This window comes from Epinephelus lanceolatus, chromosome 4 (assembly GCF_041903045.1).
Source record: "Epinephelus lanceolatus isolate andai-2023 chromosome 4, ASM4190304v1, whole genome shotgun sequence".
Classification (NCBI taxonomy): domain Eukaryota; kingdom Metazoa; phylum Chordata; class Actinopteri; order Perciformes; family Serranidae; genus Epinephelus; species Epinephelus lanceolatus.
Window position 1 is genome coordinate 14,312,398 of NC_135737.1, and position 20,317 is coordinate 14,332,714.

At 38.6% G+C, this 20,317-nt stretch overlaps 3 protein-coding genes across 3 annotated transcripts; 1 reads left to right on the top strand and 2 right to left on the bottom strand.

Moving 5' to 3' along the window:
* The first annotated feature begins 543 nt into the window (after positions 1 to 543).
* On the top strand, positions 544 to 5,885 carry bckdha (branched chain keto acid dehydrogenase E1 subunit alpha). The gene is made up of 8 exons (XM_033631150.2): positions 544 to 834; positions 2,329 to 2,505; positions 2,630 to 2,716; positions 2,810 to 2,918; positions 3,695 to 3,856; positions 3,940 to 4,146; positions 4,237 to 4,378; positions 4,921 to 5,885. The coding sequence occupies exons 1-8, from the start codon at positions 721 to 723 to the stop codon at positions 5,261 to 5,263; spliced, it is 1,341 nt and encodes a 446-aa protein (XP_033487041.1). The 5' UTR covers positions 544 to 720; the 3' UTR covers positions 5,264 to 5,885.
* Positions 5,886 to 6,079: 194 nt separating this feature from the next.
* Positions 6,080 to 9,126, bottom strand: b3gnt2l (UDP-GlcNAc:betaGal beta-1,3-N-acetylglucosaminyltransferase 2, like). The gene is made up of 2 exons (XM_033631151.2): positions 9,006 to 9,126; positions 6,080 to 7,613 (listed from the first exon to the last, which is right to left on the bottom strand). The coding sequence occupies exon 2, from the start codon at positions 7,492 to 7,494 to the stop codon at positions 6,226 to 6,228; it is 1,269 nt and encodes a 422-aa protein (XP_033487042.1). The 5' UTR covers positions 7,495 to 7,613; positions 9,006 to 9,126; the 3' UTR covers positions 6,080 to 6,225.
* A 4-nt stretch (positions 9,127 to 9,130) lies between these two features.
* napab (N-ethylmaleimide-sensitive factor attachment protein, alpha b) lies at positions 9,131 to 16,944 on the bottom strand. Its single transcript, XM_033631153.2, has 11 exons — positions 16,716 to 16,944; positions 14,099 to 14,178; positions 13,862 to 13,978; positions 13,384 to 13,430; positions 13,186 to 13,263; positions 12,301 to 12,356; positions 12,009 to 12,093; positions 11,806 to 11,910; positions 11,652 to 11,720; positions 10,664 to 10,714; positions 9,131 to 10,368 (listed from the first exon to the last, which is right to left on the bottom strand). The coding sequence occupies exons 1-11, from the start codon at positions 16,811 to 16,813 to the stop codon at positions 10,267 to 10,269; spliced, it is 888 nt and encodes a 295-aa protein (XP_033487044.1). The 5' UTR covers positions 16,814 to 16,944; the 3' UTR covers positions 9,131 to 10,266.
* Positions 16,945 to 20,317: the final 3,373 nt, after the last annotated feature.

The window sequence follows — 20,317 nt, forward strand, 5'->3', positions numbered from 1 at the left end:
CTAAATATCAGAGGGAAATATTGTAATTTTCATTTTACTACATTTATTTGACAGTTATAGTTACTAGTTGCTTTTTACTTTACAAAACAACATGCTTATTTGATATGATGAAGTATTTACTACTTTGTGTCCACTAGTATACAAAATATCTATAACTCTCCACATTGACAAACTACAACATTAAAATGCTCTTACGTGTATTAATTGCTGATATAACAACAACAATAATAATAATAATAATAATAATAATAACTTCTATAATATTATAACGCTGAAACGAGCCATTCTGCACAATGGGTACATTTACTTCCGGTACTTTAAGTATATTGTCATGCTAATACATTTGTGCATTTACTCAAGAAGAAAATTGAATGCACGAGTTGTTCTTCTAACAGTGTATTTCTACACTGTGGTATTGTTACTTTTACTTAAGTAAAAGATCTAATTACACCGTCGGTTCCCTCGCTGTCTACAGACGTCATTTTCAGTATGGTATTGTAGGTCACTTTGACTCTTATTTTGAAGGTTCACCGGATGTTAAAATTGTTGTGGTTGACGACGCGCTGGTTCGACCTGGCAAGCGTGATTGTGGAAGGGGACAGCAGTGTTGCGGAGTGAAAAGCGATCAAACAGTGATTATTGCATATTTTTCCACATTTTAAGGAGTGTTTAACACTGCGTACAAGCTAGCACCCAAGCCAACTACGGTGGACTGTCCCGATGGCGGCTGTGAGGAGTATGAACAAAATGTATGGACTCTGTTTCCATGCTGTTCGTCAGACGGCAGGACTGAAGGCGTCGAGGCTGCTTCAACACAGAGCCTTCAGAGTCGGTGTAAGTTAAAGCAATAACGTGCAACATCGCTGTGAGTTATTTATTTCGCTAGATGGCCAGCATTAGCTAAACAGGGTCGCTTTAGCAGCGACAGGGTTGTTGGAAGAAGTGGTCCGATTTTTGCCTAATAATAAAAGCTGAGATGTCAGGTTAAATCATCAGCAATGAGATAGTCAAGTGCGTGTATGAATTTTTTTTTAAAAAAAGTCATGTTTAGGTCAGGATTAGATATGTTTGTATCATGGATTCGCAGGAACGCGTTGCTTGACTTATTCAGTTATCGCGATGGGTTGTGAGCCAGCTAGCTTAGACAACCTGACAACCTTGCAAAAGCTATGGTGGTATTAGATATATAACAATTCTCCAACGCACCATTATTAGTTCAAACTGAAGCTATCCATATGTGTGTAAATATATATGTTCAAAAACTAATCAGCAGCTTGAGTGTCACTGGTGCACCTTGTATTTTGCTGTTGTGACTCCGAAGCTTAGGTTGCTAGCTGGCTAGCCGGCTAATGTTTTAGCAGGCTACATTTCTATTGGTCGAACAAAGGGGCGGTGAGGAGGAAACTTCCGTCATCAAGATCAACATGTACTAGTAGTATCTTAATAACACAAATGTGATACGGGGAGAAGGTGACATTAAAACTGTTGTTGTCAGCTCCCATTAAATAAAAGTGCACATTCTGGTATTCACGGCTTACTGTTAATCAGTCTCTGAGTCGTTTAAAATCAAAACATGTTTCACCTTCCTATCCATACATGCAGTATTGAGTCATAACTGCAGTGTCACAGTGCGATAATCAGTAATCACTGCAGTCAAAAAGGTACTTTTACAGTTTTTACTCCACTACATTTACTTAATAGCTTTAGTTAGATATAGTTACTTTGCCAATATGAATAATGATACTAAAATCGCTCAGCCATTGAGAGTCTTGTAATGGAAACTAATGAGGCTGAAAAAATGGCAAAAATGTGACAGCCCCAGGGACAGCATCAGCAAATTTATATACAAAAAAAATGATACTAGTAAAAGGTTTGACACTCACCAGACCACATTTTTATCACCCCCCCCCCCCCCCCCCCCAAAAAAAAAATTATAATAATGCTAAAATAATGCATGAATTTTATATATACATCCATAATTGTTTATCGTTACAAAGACATGGTGCTGTAAATTCTTGAAAATGCAGTATCCATCAAATCCCCCGGTACATGTTAAATCACAATACACACAATCTGTGATTCACAGCTCTTGCACTAACAGGTTTTTAAACAGGAAATGTGGTCATATTCCAGTAAAATCACCTTCAGTAATATGACATACATGTTTCCCATTCAGTTGCAGCAAAGCAGCTGCAGTTTTTTCTTTGGATGTAATCATTAAGAGAAAGATGAATCCCCCTTTTGTGTTGTGTATTTGAGAGAGGGCATTGCTTTGCCCACAGCCACAGTGATGTTATTAATAATTAATGCTTGTATTCAATCTTTCAGGCTGTGCACCGACAGCAGCCCTTTGACTCATCTCTGGAAAAGCCACAGTTCCCTGGAGCCTCGGCCGAGTTTGTGGATCAGCTTGAGTTCATCCAGCCCAATGTCATCTCTGGGATCCCAGTGTACCGGGTGATGGACAGGCAGGGCAACATCATTAACCCCTCTCAAGACCCTCAGGTACAGTCAGCCTGCCTGCACCCCTGGTTATTAAAAGTGGCACTATGACCTCCTCTCCTCCCGACATGCTCTGCTGGGCCAAAGTTAATTTGTTGGTGGTTTTGTGTGTTTGTTTCCTGCTCAGCTCTCCAAAGAGACAGTTTTAAACTTTTATCAGAAGATGACTATGCTAAACACAATGGATCGCATTCTTTATGAGTCTCAGAGACAGGTATGGTTTTTTTTTTGTTGTTGTTGTTGCATTTCCTGGTTTAACAGTTATTGAAGAATGTTGTAAAGGTGTGTAGCTTTGTTGATGTTTCAGGGTCGGATCTCTTTTTACATGACCAACTATGGTGAGGAGGGGACACATATTGGTAGTGCTGCTGCTCTGGACCCAAGCGACTTGGTCTTTGGTCAATACAGAGAAGCTGGTAAGAATCAGACAACATGCGGTTTTTACCTGACATTGTTCCTTTTTAGATACAGGGTTTACTTTTTAAGTTTTGATAGTGATTAAAGCAATTGACTTACCTTAATTTTGTTACATCTTATTGTTGAAGTAGTTGTTACGATCATTGCACTCTGGAACGTACATTATAAGATGGTCAGTGTCAGTAGTAATGTTGTACCAAACATAACAGCTCTACTCCAAGCTTGATAGGCAGTTTGGTCTAAATAGATGTGCCAGTGATTGCTTTGGTGTTCAATCATCATGTGACTTGTGAAGTCAACAATGCTTCATTCAGTCAGCAACACACCCACGTTGACTTCGGTCAGTCTGCATTCAGTTGTTCAGTCATTCGGAAAATCTGTCCTTAACTGTAGATCACATTATGTAGAGTCAGCAGCAAATGTTCTTTACAACTCAAATATAAACATCTAAAGTGCATCTAGAAATAGACCTGTATCTTCAACAACTTACATTTATCTAATATCTTAACCCCCCCAACTTGTCTCACCCTATGTATGCTCTCCTGCCACTATACACCCCCTTGAATGCAGTCTCACCCTCTGTAGTCCTCTCATAACCACTGCATCACTCTTCCAACTGCATTTTCACCATCCATATAACCTCTAGAATAACATCTACCCTCCAACCTTTTGGCTCACATCCCCCCTGCATGTCCATTCAGTATAATAACCATCAGTTTTCCAGGTTTTTATGTCTTGTAAGTAACAGTCTTAAAATTCCTATGCTGCCCTGCAGGAGTGCTGATGTACCGTGGTTTTCCTCTGGAGATGTTCATGGCTCAGTGCTACGGCAACGCAGATGACCTTGGCAAGGGCCGGCAGATGCCTGTCCACTACGGCTCCAAAGATCTGAACTTTGTCACCATCTCCTCTCCCTTGGCCACTCAGATTCCTCAGGGTAGGCTGTACATCTATGTGTTGTCTGATCTGTAGGTACATACACTTGGAAACATATATTCATGCCTGATGTGTCTGTTTCAGCGGCTGGAGCTGCATACGCAGTCAAGCGAGAAAACCTCAACCGTGTTGTAATCTGTTACTTCGGAGAGGGAGCCGCCAGCGAAGGGGATGCACACGCTGGCTTCAACTTTTCCGCCACCCTTGAGTGCCCACTGATATTCTTCTGTCGTAATAACGGCTATGCCATCTCTACCCCCACCAATGAGCAGTATAGGGGAGATGGCATTGGTAAGAAATCTAAGTGTGGTCGTATGCAGTGTCTGATATGAAACCCTCAGCTGCTCTTATGAACATGTTTAATTTTTTCTGATTGAACAGCTGCTCGTGGTCCGGGTTATGGCATGCTGTCCATCCGTGTTGATGGTAATGATGTGTTTGCTGTGTACAATGCTACAAAAGAGGCACGCCGCAGGGCTGTGGCTGAGAACCAGCCCTTCCTTATTGAGGCAATGACCTACAGGTTAGTTGATGTTGGAGTGATGTGTGACCATTCAGACTGAGGTCATTACAACAGTTGCTTGATGCACTGAATTGTTAGTCCCGATTATAATGATTAACTATTTTAGTTTAGTTTATTAAGTTATTTAACAACCTCGATCAAACACACAGAACAAAAGGAGGGAGACAGAGACAATGGTATATCCTGGTTGCTACATTTTTTTAAGTACCCACCTACCATTGCTATTGGCTGGAGACTACAAACCACTGCCCCAAAGGTTGACACCCATAAATGCCCTGACCAAACCAAAATAAGAAGATACAGGCAGAGGGCAGGTTCTCTGCAGATACTGACACCGCTAGGGAGTACTTTTTACTTTTATTGATTTTTAGGAAAGTCCAATATTAAATCATAAGGAGTGGATGGAGTGACAGGATTTGAATGGGTTGCATTTCTAACAAAATGCTTTTTGAGGAGAACATTTTATGGAAGGTTGTAGAAAACATGCTCACGGCTAAAATGTTTAAGTCAATTGAGGAAGAATACTTCTTTTCATTCTCTAGAATTGGACACCACAGCACCAGTGACGACAGCTCAGCTTACCGTTCGGTGGATGAAGTGAACTACTGGGACAAGCAGGACCATCCCATCTCGAGGCTGAGACATTACATGGCGGCCCGAGGTTGGTGGAGCGAGGACGATGAGAGGAGCTGGCGGAAGAAATCTCGCAAGACGGTGATGGAGGCGTTCGAGGGGGCCGAGAAACGCCTTAAACCGAATCCTGAGCTGCTGTTTACTGATGTGTACCAGGAGATGACATCCCAACTGAGCAAGCAGAGAGAATCCATGCGGAGGCACGTGAGCCAATACAAAGAGCACTACCCACTTGACCTTTATGATAAATAACTGCGTTCATAGGATGGAATGAGTTGCTATTTGGTGACTTAATGTAGGAGTGGGTGAGAATTGAGACTAAACTGTTGCACACCTTTACACCCTTACTGTATTCATAAAAATATAGTTTTGATATACAGTGTGTCATTTCTTTCTGCACAGCTAAGGAAGAGGAGAAAGATTGTGCTTTCGAAAATATTGTACTTCATGCCTCTGGGTTTGGTGCCTTAAGTTAATAGATTTTCTGTCAGTAGTAAAGCTCCTCTAAAATGCTAAATCACACTTGTGTCTCAGTAATTCCAAGGTCACCCCTGTTCTTCTTTAAAGTGCAGCAAATGGTGCATTTGTAATGCAAAAGAAATGTACAATCTGAGCAATAAACGGTGGAAGTTTACTCCTGTTGTGTTTGTTCTCTCACCTGCAACTGTCCTCTCCAGTGATCATGGTTCTAACAGGTTTCCTTGTGTATCATTGAGGTGACTGACTAACTTTCCTATACGAATTGTTTTTTAGTATACACACCCAAATTTTAGATGGGTTTGTATGCTGCAATGCTGTTACACTATTATAAATCCCAGAACTGTACGCTTGTGTCTGTTTTGTGTTTTGTGGAAAATAAACTATGGAGCTTTCAGTTGTCTTGGTTGAATTATTTTTATTTGAATTCAGTAGAACAAAAGGAAAAAGGTGTTCAGTCTGACTTGGCAGTGAAATATCTTGACCCACTATGCTCATATTTCCATTATAAATGAACTACTCTGCATTTGTTCATGCTACAAGTTTGAGTCCATGCCAGATGTCAACAGCAGACTGTATGAAACCCTCAATTACACTTCCTCTTGCTGCATCATCTTGAAAAAGGACAGTGAAAGGGACAACGATGGAAGTAAATAAGCCATGGCCTCAGCATGTTGCTGCAGTCAGTCTTTCCTCTCTTCTTTTAAATCGCGGTATCTTTTGCTTACCAGTCCTATTCAACAAGTCAGCAAGGGGCTGTGAATACCCCTCCACAACTTCTTCACCTGTTGAGGAGAGCGCTGGTGAATCAGAATCAGATCTTTATGCACACACAGATTCTCACGATCCTCCTCCTTGATGTCAAATGTCTGAAAGCCTGCGTTTGCCTCCGGAGAAACCCCCATAGCCTTCAAGCACATCCCAGCATAGACGTCGTCGATGGGGAAGAAAGGAATAATGCGTGAAACTGAATGAAAGGGTTGCAGCAATGCTCCAGAGATAAGGAAACCACCTCCACCAGCATAAGCAGGGTATGGGCCTTCATAGAAACTCAGAGGAATGTAGTATTTGCTTTTGGGGTCCCTGAGGGGATTTGCTGTGCTTATGACATGTCCAACATACAGCCGAGAGGCTTTCGAAGGCTCCAGAGAGTGCAGGTAGCTGATTAATGCGGGTGTGTTAACAAATACATCATCATCTCCACTAAAAACAAAGGAGGCATGAGGACAGTATTTCAGTGCCCACTGGAGGAATGTGTTCACTTTGAGCGTCAGATTCAAGAAAGATTCATGAAAGTCCCACTGCAGGATGTCCTCAAAGTATCTTGCTTCAAATGACAGCAGTGGGCTGAGGTCAGGGTCCTCAAGTGGGGAGCTTCCCACTAGGAACACAGTGCGCACTCTCAGTCCACTCTGATACACCCCCTCTCGTCCCCAGGTCTCCCGCACCGCCTGTCTTCGCTCAAAGTTTCCAGGACTTGACTTAATGGCAATAAGCAGGAAGGTCCGGTTGTCTCCTTTCCCTTTAGAGAAGCACTTGTTGGGTTGATTGAGCAGAACTGGAGGGGACCTGCAGTTCATGCCCTGCAAAAAGTCCTGGAATAAGGCAAAATAGGAGGTGAAGTCATGCACATTTGTTTGCAGAAGCTCTAGATTTGTCTCCCTGCAGCCAGACCAATCAGAGTCATGTCCAAAAGGATTATCTCCCTTGTCCAGATTCCTGAGGGACGAGCGCAAAAGGCGGTTCCAGTACGCTCCATTTTGAGGGATGGTTTGTCTGAGGCCATCAGAAACAGACACATTGTGGACATTGGGGTGAGGTGTAGTGAAGCTCTCCTGCTTGGAGGATGGTGTTTTTCTGTCGTGGGCCTGGAGGCTGACATGCTTGAGGTGGTCCTCTGGTGCTGCTCTGCGACTGTAGGTCACCTCTAAGTGTAGGGTTGAGTAGAAGATCAGAAATAAAGTGACAAGGAGAACCAAAGCACTCAAGGTATGAAAACGTCTCATTGGCTCGAGGTAAGTAAACCAAGCTGTGTGGTGCGTTGTTCTAGAAACAGATCATCTTTCAGGGGAGATGGTCCCGGGACCTGGTGTGTTATTGTCTTCAGGTGATGTTCTGGATATACCTGCCAACAGAGGTATACAGGCAACAGGACACCTTAATGTAAATAACCAAATTGCAAACCTTACAGCCTTGGACATTAATAGAAATAACTATCAGCTTCAATTAGTATTCATTGCAAACTGTTAAATATACTGCCAGGTATTCTTGTTATTTTGTCAAACCCCACTTACAGAGCTGATAAAATAGATGAATACCTGTTCACCAAATAATACACAGGGATGTACATATTGAAGTTAGTAAGAGTATGGTTATTTTATATTATTGCCCTTTGAAAATCATCACAGTTTGCAATGCTAAGAAAGGATTTCGAGACAATGGGCCTCTGGACACAGCTATGCAAAATGCCCTGCTATGTTTCCTCCATAAGAGCAAGACACATAGACTCTGTGGTTATTTTGTCACTTTTATTGTTATTTCTTACATCTCTTTGTAGCGTTATTCATGTTTTTGTAGTTTTGTGTCTCTTCTTGTTTGTGTCTTTTGAACATTTTGTTTCTCTTCTTTGTAGTTATTTTGTGTCTCTTTACCATTCCTTTGCATCTCTTTGTGGTCAGTGCTTATCAATTTCAACTCAATTTAATAAGCTTTATTGGCATACCATTTTTTGTGTTGCTAAAGCACAATTACACTTAAAGACAGTGAATTCAATCAGCTATAATTGAATATAATAATAGGTAAATAAATTATTAGAGAAACAATAATGATGTAATACTACAAAATCAGACACACATTTTAAAGATAAAAATCTCATTAAGTGAAGGAGTAAATAAAAAGGCAGTGTGATGTGATGTCAAGTCAATAAAAAATATAATATAAAAATTTTATATATATATATATATATATATATATATATATATATATATATATATATATATATATATAATTATTATTATATTTAAAATTTACATTTAAATGTCCTGGTGGTGTCTTAATTTGTCGCAGGTGATATAGTCTTGAAAATAAGATGGCCTGCAGCTGAGCTCTATCGGGACGCACCTGAGCAGTTTTCCCCCCAGTGTTTAATTAGAAGCAAACCGGCTTTGCACAAACAAAGCAGTTAAGTCCTGAGGGCTTCAATTTAACAGCGTTACAGTAAATTAGCAAAACACCTGAAATATATTAACTTATGCATAGGAAGGGAAACATGAAAACGCATATGGACACCTTATATTGCATCTTTGCCAAAGTATAGGTCTAAAATACGCACGACGGATTTCATTTAACGGATTTAATTAAAGCGCGACTCGATTCAAAATTCGATAAGCCTGTCCACAGGTTGCAAACAAGCACACCGTTACAAAGCCGGACACCGGCAGGTGAGAGCCTTTACCTGGCGTTAGAAGAATCACAAAGAAGATAACAATTCCACATGCAAGTTTTGGAAACCACTTACTAAGTCCAAGATGATCGCCCGTCAAGCAGAAAAGGCAATGTAAGTACATACAGGTGCAGGTCCGTTTATAAGATCAGGCGATCAGTTCACACAGCACTGCAGGCAGGTGGAGGCCACGCCCAGGATGCTGAATGTCTCAGACAGGTTTATTCAAACGTTTGACAGGAAACATCACTGATGTACAAATTATTTAAGACCAATTGTCTCTTGACAAAATCACCAGGAGGGTACATGAGCACAGTGTTCAGATCAGTAAAGCTCCTTTTTCTTCAATGTATTGCATCTCGTGCAGGCTTTTTCTCAGCCTGGTTATTTATGACAGAAAAAAAAAATAAAAATCAATCACAAAAAACAAAAAAAACAAAAACAAAAACACACTCACACTTGAGAAATAACTCCTATACAGTGGAAAGCGGCTGCTCTAGTTTTCTCATCCTTATCAAACCATGCAAATGTTCACAAAGGTGATGAGCTCCTTTCACCTTCATTCATAAAATAAAAGCACTTTAAATGGAAATCCCCAAAACAGTTAGTAAATGAACTGAGAACACGTCTAAAAGCATCAATGTTTTCTTCTTTCATCAAATCTAGCTGTTCACATCCTGAGAATTTCGCAGCGTAAGGCAAAGGGGGTATTTGCCGTGGAATAACCTCAGATACTCTTGGCCTCTGCTTGGAGAGGAGCTCTGCAGCTGAGATGAAGTGCTGTTTAATTAGAGGTGCCCTTATGTGACCTACAGTATACTGAGCACTCCAAAGGACCAAAAAAAACAATGTGAGTGCTTTAGTCTGAATTGGCATTTTGGTCAGTTAAGTTGACTCTAGAGCACATTATGGGAAAACTTTTGTTTGTAAATTAGCATCCTCTCATCCATTTCATTACAAGAATAATAAAATAAAACCTTTATTACATTAGTGTGCTGGTATGAGTATTTGGTATTGCAGCCATTATGAATATTTTAATTAATGTTGGGCCAATACCCGGATCATAACAATATACAACTAATATACTGTGTGCTGTGTGCACACTGGGGAAAATAATGTTCATAGCACAATTTTTGGAACATTAAGTTGAGATGATTAAAAAGGAAAGGAAGAAATACTGCACATGATGGGACAGAAACAGTGTCTGTGAGGGAATATAAGGGGATAGTGGTCAAACGGTTAAGATTGCTGCTAGAATGGATGTGAGAGGCTTGAGGCAAAAAAGAAGGATGCATGTTGCTTGTTGAGGGCTTGAGGTCACAAGCAGGTAGGGAAGTCAGCGAAGGTCACTCTCGTCGTCCTGTATGGTCTTCTTGATGCGGAGAAGCATGGTGGTGAGCCACTGGTCCAACCGTGAGATGGTGTCAAATTCCTTCACCTGAGAAATGAGCAGTAACTGTTACCAAAAACCCCAAACAGTAAAAGTCACATCATACAGTGTGGCATTTTTGTACTGTTTTTTTATTACTCAATATATAATTAACAGCCAAAAGAAATATTTGGACATCTGTTTTTTTAATGCACACCTGTAATAAACAGATATTAATCAATCAGGTCCAAGAAATACACATTCTGATTCAAATACATCTATAAAGACTCCCTAGCTTTAATTTTTTACTGGTATCCCAACACTTCACTCAGATAATAATTTTGTAGTCAAACTGTCCACTCACCGAGTCAGTATAGGCATCCACGTTCTGTTCTTCATAGGCATCTAGAAGTTTCTGATTAGGTAAAAACAATAATGCTGTATGTCAGAAAGGCTGCCTATAGATAAAAATACACTCTGATTGTAAAAAACAATAACTTGAGATGCCATAACAACAGGCTATAATGCACTGCATGCCCGGAAGAAGGCTTGGACAGTATCTTGGTATCACTATATACAAAGGTTTTTAAAATGTATCAGGTCAGTCCGATCAGCTGCAGCATTATATCAATAACTGATATCGAATTGGGGGGGGGGGGGGGGGGGATCTCTTCCTCAGAGATCCCTCCTCACTCCTTAGAGCAGAAATAAGAGCTTTTGGACAGCTTTAAAGATGAGACACCAGAACGTCTTCTGGTTCAAGCGAGTTTAGAGGAGCGAGGAAATATCAAATAAGAGCCTTGGGATGCACCCTATGAATGGTGGGAATAATGTTACAGCACCAGTAAAAAGCTGGCCAGCAACGGCAGAGAGAGACAAGGGGGAAAGAAGAGTGTGCAGAGCCAGCATATTTTCACATCTAATTCTGTGAATGAATGGTTTATTTCGCCCAAACCAGAGTTGGTGATTGTTGGAAAAATGGACAGACGAACCAAGACAGTTTAGGTGAGTTTTGTTTGTGTGAGGTTGAAGTGAAGTGTATTTAACAATGAGTTAACAAAGCAATTAAGTTAGTCTTAGTTTGGTGAGACAGAGAGAAACTTGAATTCAGAAGGTGAACATTTGTATTTTTCCGTCTTATAAGAAAAACAGACAAACATTTGTGATTACTTCTACAGTATGTAAACACCAGCATGTCTTTCTTACTCTAATCAGAACTGTTGAGGGCAGACTTTAACTGTACCAAGATGAGTGGTGTTTTGCCCATCTGCCTTGCCATTTTATATCGAGAGGATTATTCAGTGTTTTTGTTCATTTGTTGATTTCAGAGCCAAACTAACACCAAAGCCTACCTTCAACAGCTTGCATTCTCGAGAGTCTGAAAAGGCCGGAAACATTTCTTCGTACTTCTGCACAGCGAGCTGGGTGATAAGAGAATGAACATTAGGACAGTGGGCTCATGTTACATTTGCTGTACATGGACACAGAATCAAGTGTTAGGCTTACTTTTGCATTCAGCATGTCTACACAGAAGTGACAGAGTGCTGCCTTGAAGAAGTGATCCTTGGCACTGTATTTCAGGAGCGTACTGTCCATTGCGTGGGTTCCAACCTAAAAATCACAAAGTACAATTCACATTTATTATGGTACCACAGCCCACAAAAGCCACTGGTAACATAAAGGCCACTGATGAGCTTTCCTTATCTCACCTGTTCATAGATCTCAATCGCTTTTGGGTACTGCTCCAGCTGAGCTGCGTAGGTTGCTACTTTCAGAAGGCACTTGTTTGCGGAACTGCAAAGGAAAATTGAGAGGCTTCTAAGTCCACATCATGTATTCACACACATCAAGGCCCAAAGACCATTAAGTTACATAGCTGCACAATCATAAAACAAAAGTGTAAAAGGAAAAGAAACTGTATTAATTACTTTTTTAAAAGCCTATAAAACACCACACCCCAAAAGCAAACAAAAGAGAATATTACTCATCCAAAATAGTTACCTGGTGGATTCTTCACCTTTGTAATAATCTGCTGCCTGCTCATAATGAGCAATGGCCTGGAATGGAAATTGGACATAAGGCATAAACAGAGTTTTCCCCAAGAGATGATCTGAAGGTTTAAACAACAGAGACTACTAACTGTTAAATTAGAAGCAAGAATTTGCCCTTGAATTAAAGTTCAGTGTGTGTCAGATTTAGGGGGATATATCAGTAGAAATTAAATATAATAAGTATGTTTTCTTCAGTGTATAATCACCTGCTTTATTCTATGTTTAGTGGTTTGAAACACTAGGTCTGTTAGTTTTGGAGGATTAGAGACTTCTGTGGATAATTCAGCTTCTGGTAAAAACCTCCTGAGCGTTTGAATCTGAAGTTATCACAGAAAAAAGGTTAGCCCACATTAGCAGGTGCATGGCTGGCAGTTGGAGAAACACTGATTTGTAATGTGAAACTCTTTTATTCAGTGTTTTTACCTGTTTTAATCACCTGCTCCGTTTGTTTTGGAGAGGCGGAGAACTCTGCGGATAATTTCCCTTACAGTAAAAACCTCCTGTAATTCCAATTTCTACAAGCAAATGTTTTGCACATGTGACATATTTAATATTTAATGTTGTTACTGTGTTGTTTCTATTTAATGTTTTGTATTGTGATGTCTGGTTTGATGCAGCAGTTTCCCTTAATCCAAGATAAATTTCTCCCAAGGGAGACAATGAAGTCACCTTGACCTTGAACAATAAACAGTGAAGGAGTTTTAACTAGGAGAAGTTTCAGCTGGTTGCAATCTGTAATCCTCACTGCTAGATGCCACTAAATCCCACTTAATCCTACACACTGTTCCCTTAATGCATAAAATAATAAACATGAAACACAGATATTTATTCTGACCTTGTCGATGTCCACCATCTCTGTCTCATATATTTCAGCAATGGTGATGTGATGTTTGGCTGCAATGGTGAAGCGCCCCTAAAAGCAGAGGAAAAAAAACAAAACAAGGGGGAGTAACATCAGCACAACAGTTGCGTAGCATAAAAAGGCTTTTGAAATTCAATACTTTAAACAAGACTTCCCTGTTTGTAGACTCACCATATCAGTGTATATCTCAATAGCTCGGTTTAGGCAGTTTATGGCCTCTGTTGAGAAATATAAAATGTTTTAGACACATGACATAAAACTGGGTCACTGCAATTATTCATTGAATTCACATCACAAAAAAGAAAAGAGTAAGTATAAACTTGTAGATCAACTAAATTAGAAGTGGTGAGAGGGTTAAAGGCAAGAGTCCATTTAAAAAGATTCCTCTGCCTAAATATGGTGGCCACTGGGCTTGATGTAATTATTTATTTACACTTTCCTCCGGTACAAAGCATTAATCTGTCCATGTTCCCATTTTCTAACTGCACAGTGAAAAGAGCTGTAAATAATGTTGTTAAAGCTCTTTAGACATCAGACACTGACTTATGTACATGGTCCTCTGGAACTGGTAGAGCAGGCTTGTAAAACAGGAAATACACGTGAACTTAGCAGTCATATAGTCCCAAGGGTGGTTATGAGTAATGATTACCTTGTGGATCTGCTTTTTTGAAGGCATTTCCAGCATCTATGAAGTTAGTCGCTGCATCGTGTTTGCTCTGCATCTGAAGGTGAAGGCGAGCAGCTTGGGAGAACGCATTTCCTGCAGCTAAACAAAAGATGCATGCAAATGCACTGCATGTTAGACTACTGACAGACTGAAAAAATCTTAACAAATAAAAGGACAATCATTCCTTTTTTGAATTCAACCTGTAATGATTATTCTTACCACACCAATTTTTGGCCATTTTGTACATGTTGGCTGCCCTCACGTACATGTCACAGGCCTCTTCCATCTTGGAGGAACCCCTGTGTGTGACAGCACAGGTGTTGAGTTAAACAAGACTCATACAGATTATTGCTGGGTAACATTGATCAAACATTACGTTTCATAATAGTTAATGACTAGCCTTGATACATTAATGTAAAGATATTTTGAGGCATGCTGCATGACTGAGAGATATTCACTATGTAAATTAACTGTGCTATTCAAGTTTTTGTTTACATATGTGAAGAGAACACTGAAACACAGTGAAAATCCTATCCTTAGAGGCCCCACTAAACAATATTACCACAATACTTAGGTGACAGTCCAGTATTATTGCAATATGTTCAGTACTGCAATAACATATATTGGCATTAGTGTTGTCACGATACCAAAATCTTTGTTTCGGTACCAATACCAATATGAATTTCGATACTTTTCGATACTCTTCAGTACTTTTCCTAAGGAAAAGTCCTTTTGGATACAAACCTTTAGAACAATAAATAGTAGGGGTGTAACGGTACCAAAAAAATCATGGTTCGGTAAGTACCTCGGTACAGACGTCACGGTTTGGTAACTCAAATGTTCCACCAAGTTTGTGTTGTCTCGTGTTGTCTCCCTTTGCGAGGCAGACTTTCTCTTGTCTTTTTTCACGTGCGCCAGCTGCAAATGTTGATACAGGTGTTGTCATACACACCACTTGCGCAATCTGTGCTCCAATAGGAACAAGGAAGGTGTTTGTGTGCATAAATGAGTAAAATAAATTAACTAAATTAATGAATTGAATTAATTTCAAAGCACCGGTATTTTCCAAATGCAGTATAGTACCGTTTGGAATACGCTAGTACCGCGGTACTATTTTAGTACCGGTATACCGTGCAACACTAATTGGCATATATTGCAATATATTACCTTTTTTTCAATTACAAATTGTGTCAACAAAGGAAAATCTTTTCAACATGTGTTTTATCTAAAAAGATAGTTTTCATTCTGTTCATCTAACTTTGATCATTTTTACTGCAGAAAAATGTAATAGAGGACTGAATGGACTTTATTATTCTAGTGGTCAACAAAAAGTTTAATTTGTATTTGCAATATTATAATTAATATAATAAAAAATTGATTGTTGTCAATTATGTAACTATACAATATTGTTATGCAAAAGAAAAGGCAATGCAATGCTGTATTGACTCTCCACCCCCACCCCTATTATATATATGCGATGCTACATTTGTTTGCCATACTGTGCTAAATATATTGATATCAGAAAAAAATAGCATTATCAATATCATGATAATGATTTATATCATATATACATTATGTTCTACTATGTTATTATGATTATTATCACATTGCACCTTATACTACACCTAGGGATGCACAATAAAATCGGTACATCATTGGTATCAGCCGATATTGGCTTTAAAATGAAATATAAGAATTGGCCAACAAGCTTTTATTTAATTTGCACAGTGAATAAACATCACAATAAGAGCATCACAATAAGAGCATGCATGCATAATATGATGTTTATTCCACTACGGAAGAGACGTAATAATCACTAAAATTAGGTGGGGAAAAAAGTGTAGATATCAATATTGGTATTGGTTATCAGTCCAATGAGTTGTTATATATCGTCATATTGGATATTGGCAAAAGATCCATACCGTACATCCCTTACTGTATCTTATCCCATACTACAATGTTACATGTTACAGTGACTTACGCGGTTATTTACTACATTGTATTTCTATTATGTTGCTACATTAGTAGAGACAACAATGCCACTACTTAATCACCCTATATACTATTCTGGTTTAATCTATTTACATATATACAAGACTGTTTTGAAAAACTTCTCTGTTCATCTGTACTTGTAGCTGTCTTTCTGCTTCTGCAACACCTGAATCTCTCCTCAGGGAATCAGTAAAGGATTAATTTATCTTATCTCTGAGGACTTTTACAATTTGAGATGGTTTTGGATTGTTACATTCATGCTCACCGTATTGGTGCATGAACTTGGCTAAACGTACTATCTTACTAAATCTGATACAATTCACAAATCCAGTCCACTCTGTTGTTGTAAACAAATGTCATTAATGGAAATATATTATGCACCTAAAGATAGGAGTGACCTTACAAGCTTTCCCCAGTAGATGGCGTTATAGCATCAACACTGCAGCTAGTACTCCGTATCCTTCCGATATGCGTGAATTACTTCAAATGTATTGTAAAACGAATACTTTTCATTACAAGCCCATCTGCACATTGCAGGACTTGGCACTGAGTAACTGAGCCCCGTTTTCTGCTGCACACAACCCTTTTTTACGTGGTTAGTCTCTGTTCAGCAGTGATCTGAACGAAGATAACGCCACATTTATAACTTAGCTGTAATACAGCGTTGAACACTCGTATTATATAAACCACAAGCTAGATACGAAGTAGCACGGTGGTGCAGTGTGTTTTTGTCCTGCCTTCAGATCTGCTGGTGTCTGGTCAGCTAGCCATCTTCCGCTGACTTGGCCTTTAGCTTTGACGAAATTTAGCTAACCGTTAAACAGAAGCTAACTGACACACTCACCCAAACATCGCCCCGAAAAACGACTGCGATGATTTCATTTTCTTCTCAGCCTCGGCCATTAAAGCCGTTGCTTCTTTTTCTTTCCCACTGTTGTCCATTATTCGTGTGTCACAGCTTTAATGTTGAGGGGAGAATAAGAAATTGCGAAAGTTTAGTCAACAAACTTGCTAATCAGTGCTACCGTAGCAGCGGGTTTGCTTTGCCTTGTCACGTCACCAGCCAGACCATCACCCCTGTCATGTGACACTGGACCTGCTGCCTTCGGGTGCTATTCGTAAGTTCCAACCTCAATCTACTTCAAGTTATAATTAACAAACAGTGGTGGTAGAATTACTGAGATATTTTACTTCAGTAAAAGTAGCAATGACACAATGTAGAAATACTGTGGTACAAGTAAAAGTCATGCATCAACAATTTACTCACGTAAAGGTACTTACGTTTTAGCACTGAAATGTAGCCTACTTAAAACCAAAAGTGAAAGTAGACTGCTTGTTATACAGAATAATGTATACTATGGTATTACAATTAGTGATGCATTAATGTGTACATCACTTTAATATGGCAGCTGGTAAAAGAGGGATTGCTTTTAATTACTTTAAATAATGCTGCATAGCTTATGGACATACATCATAATTTACTTAATGATTGCATTTGCAAATGTAGCTTAAAACATAAATAGTCAAGTAAAGTACAAATACATCACAGTTGTACTTGAGTACAGTACTTGAGTAAATGTAGTCTCCACCATGAGCTACTGGCAGGAAAGAAAAGAATATCAGTGTGTTTTGGTGTTGATCACTTTAAGAATTTAATCAGAAGTGAACCAAATGAGGCAGCAAGGTTGCATGTAATAGTGATCAATTTATTAACTAAAATGTTATCCATACTACAATCTAAATTAAGATTATGAACACTGATCAATTTAATATACTGTCAAACTTTTCACTTATGTATTTGTATCTCTCTGAAAACACATAACTAAAAGATTTCTGACAACACGTGAAGGCATCTTATAATAAACTGATGGTCGTTACAAAGTAATGACGGTGGTCATATCTAACTTTGACTTGGTTATCTAATTTTCAAAGCAATGCACAAATCGCATATGGGAATGAAATACTAAAATATTTTCTCTAACGAACGTCAGATCAGATCTATCCATGTATTAGCTAAAGTTTGTAGGTGCTGCAGCCAATCCCAGCTGACCGGGTGTTTGCCATCTTTGAGTGAATCTTTTGGAGTTTTGGAGATAGTTTCTGAGCTCTGCATAATAATTCAGCAAATAGTCTTACAACAGGTTTTCAAATATCTTCTCTAAAAGGGAACAGAAATCATGAGTGTAGTATGTGAGCCCTTCATCAGATAACTTGAATTTAGTAAGACAATAAAGGAGGCTTTCTGTAAACATAAAGATTCTCTCAGGTGCTGATCAGCAAAGCATTCCCATAACATTACCTTATCGCCATTATATATGACTCTAGGTTGGAGACATACAATCTTCCAGATTCCAGCTTGGGGCCCAGATGTTTTTTTGGGGTTTTTTTTTTTTTTTGCAGCAGTGGTTACTGCCAGCAAACTGCAGTCTGTTAGTTCTTGGGTGATTTGAAGCAATGTCATTTTCTTGACAGTTATTATGAGTAAAAATCCCTGAATTTCCAGTGTCCCAGATTTTGTCTGATTTGTCTAAGTGTGTTGAATTTTGACAGAGCCACAAAGCAAACATCATGCAAGCTTTTGTTTGTAGTAGCACTGCATGTGCAAGTTTGTCCTAGTCTGTAGCTTCTCAGAAATGTAATTAATATTCACAACTCCTCTCTGATTATAAATGTCTTGACATTTTTCTGTTGATCAGGTACGCCCCATGGGTCACCAACCTTTCCAAGCATTATTGTCTTAAATTTTTGACATATAGGATTAGTTTTTCCACATGGGATCTGGCTGTTCAGTACAATACACAAGTACAGTAGCCCCACCTAAGTACAATTTTGAGGTACTTGTAGGCCTACTTTACTTGAAAAGCCTCTTTCCATTTTATGACACGTTATACTTCTAATTCATTACAATTTTGGAGTTCACTATTGTACTTTATACTCTACTACATTTATTTAACAGTTGAAAATGCATCACCACACAGCTGAAAACAGGGCTGGTTTTCTGGCAACATATAAAGTTGACTTTTTGGAGATAGAGGGTTTTCACAGTACAGCCATGCTACAAACATATTATGATGCAATGCTATTGATTAAACTACCCAACAGTATGTAATGTAGTTAAAATTAACACATCCTTAAACATCAGCAGCAGTAAAATGCAACATACACAATAATGCAGCAGGAATATTCATCCAAATAGTAAAACACTGACAGGGAACATTTTACTACACAATAAATACTTCCACGTGAGACACTTTAAGTAAATTTTGCTGATAATGCTTTACTTCTACATAAGTAAGGTCTTGAAAGCAGGGATTTTACTTGTAGTTGCATATTTTCAGTGTGGTATTAGTACTTTCACTTCAGTAAAAGATGTGAATACTTCATCCTCCTTGGGTATCTGCTCTTGGATCTTTTTTTTTTTTTTTAAACACACAAGCTCTTTTTTAACGTTGTTTAAACTCTATCACCCGATTTACATTCATAGTACATGTCTTAATCATTGGATTAAAATGTGTACTTAAAAAAGTGTTTTTTACATTCCAGATTAATTGCTAAATGTGATGTTTAAAATATTAGTGATTTACCTGACTAAATTAAAAACATAATAAAACTCAATTAAGAATACTTATTGTTGTTATTGGTATTGAATAGAAACATAATACTCCTGTTATCATTAAATATTTATTGAGTTGGTGGAAAAAACAGTTAAATGTATTTATGTTAACAGTGGAAGAATGTAACTAGGTACATTTACCCAAGTACAGTTTTGAGGTACTTGTACTTTCAGTATTTCCATTTTATGCCTGGATGAACTCAGGTTATTTGAGACACTTTCTGGTAGATTACTAAGATTACCACCTTAGGTGTTACTTTTATTACCATCACCATTACCATTTTATCTGAATGCATCAGGTAGTTACTCACTCAAAACCCTTTCCCATAACAACTAAAGTGTATTGTGAAAATATTTTAATTAGAAGTCCAACATTTAATAAAATGCAACATCCTGCAACAGTTTTTGTTATACCCTGATTGTTTTAGTTGCAGTACACTTATTACCAAAATGAGAAAATCAACATGTCACATGCCACTTGCTGGCAAATTCAGGGACCAGTGTTTTCTTGAGTCTTCACTCTGCATCCTAATCATCTCAGACCAATTAAATATTTGTTTGATGTAAAGCAGAACACTACAATAACACATTTGGTGACTGGCTGCTAATATTTAAAGAGTCCAAGATGTAAAACCTTATTTGACCTATTGTACCTGATGTCTTCAATCACCTGACTTCACCCTACTTTATGCTTTTACTCCACTAAATTTATTTTAAAGCTGTAGTTACTTGTTTCTTTGAAGAATAGAATTGTGTATACAAAATATAGCCAAAATCAACTAATAAATTATTTTAAAGGCTATTACTATAGGTTAAACTACTCAACGTTATGT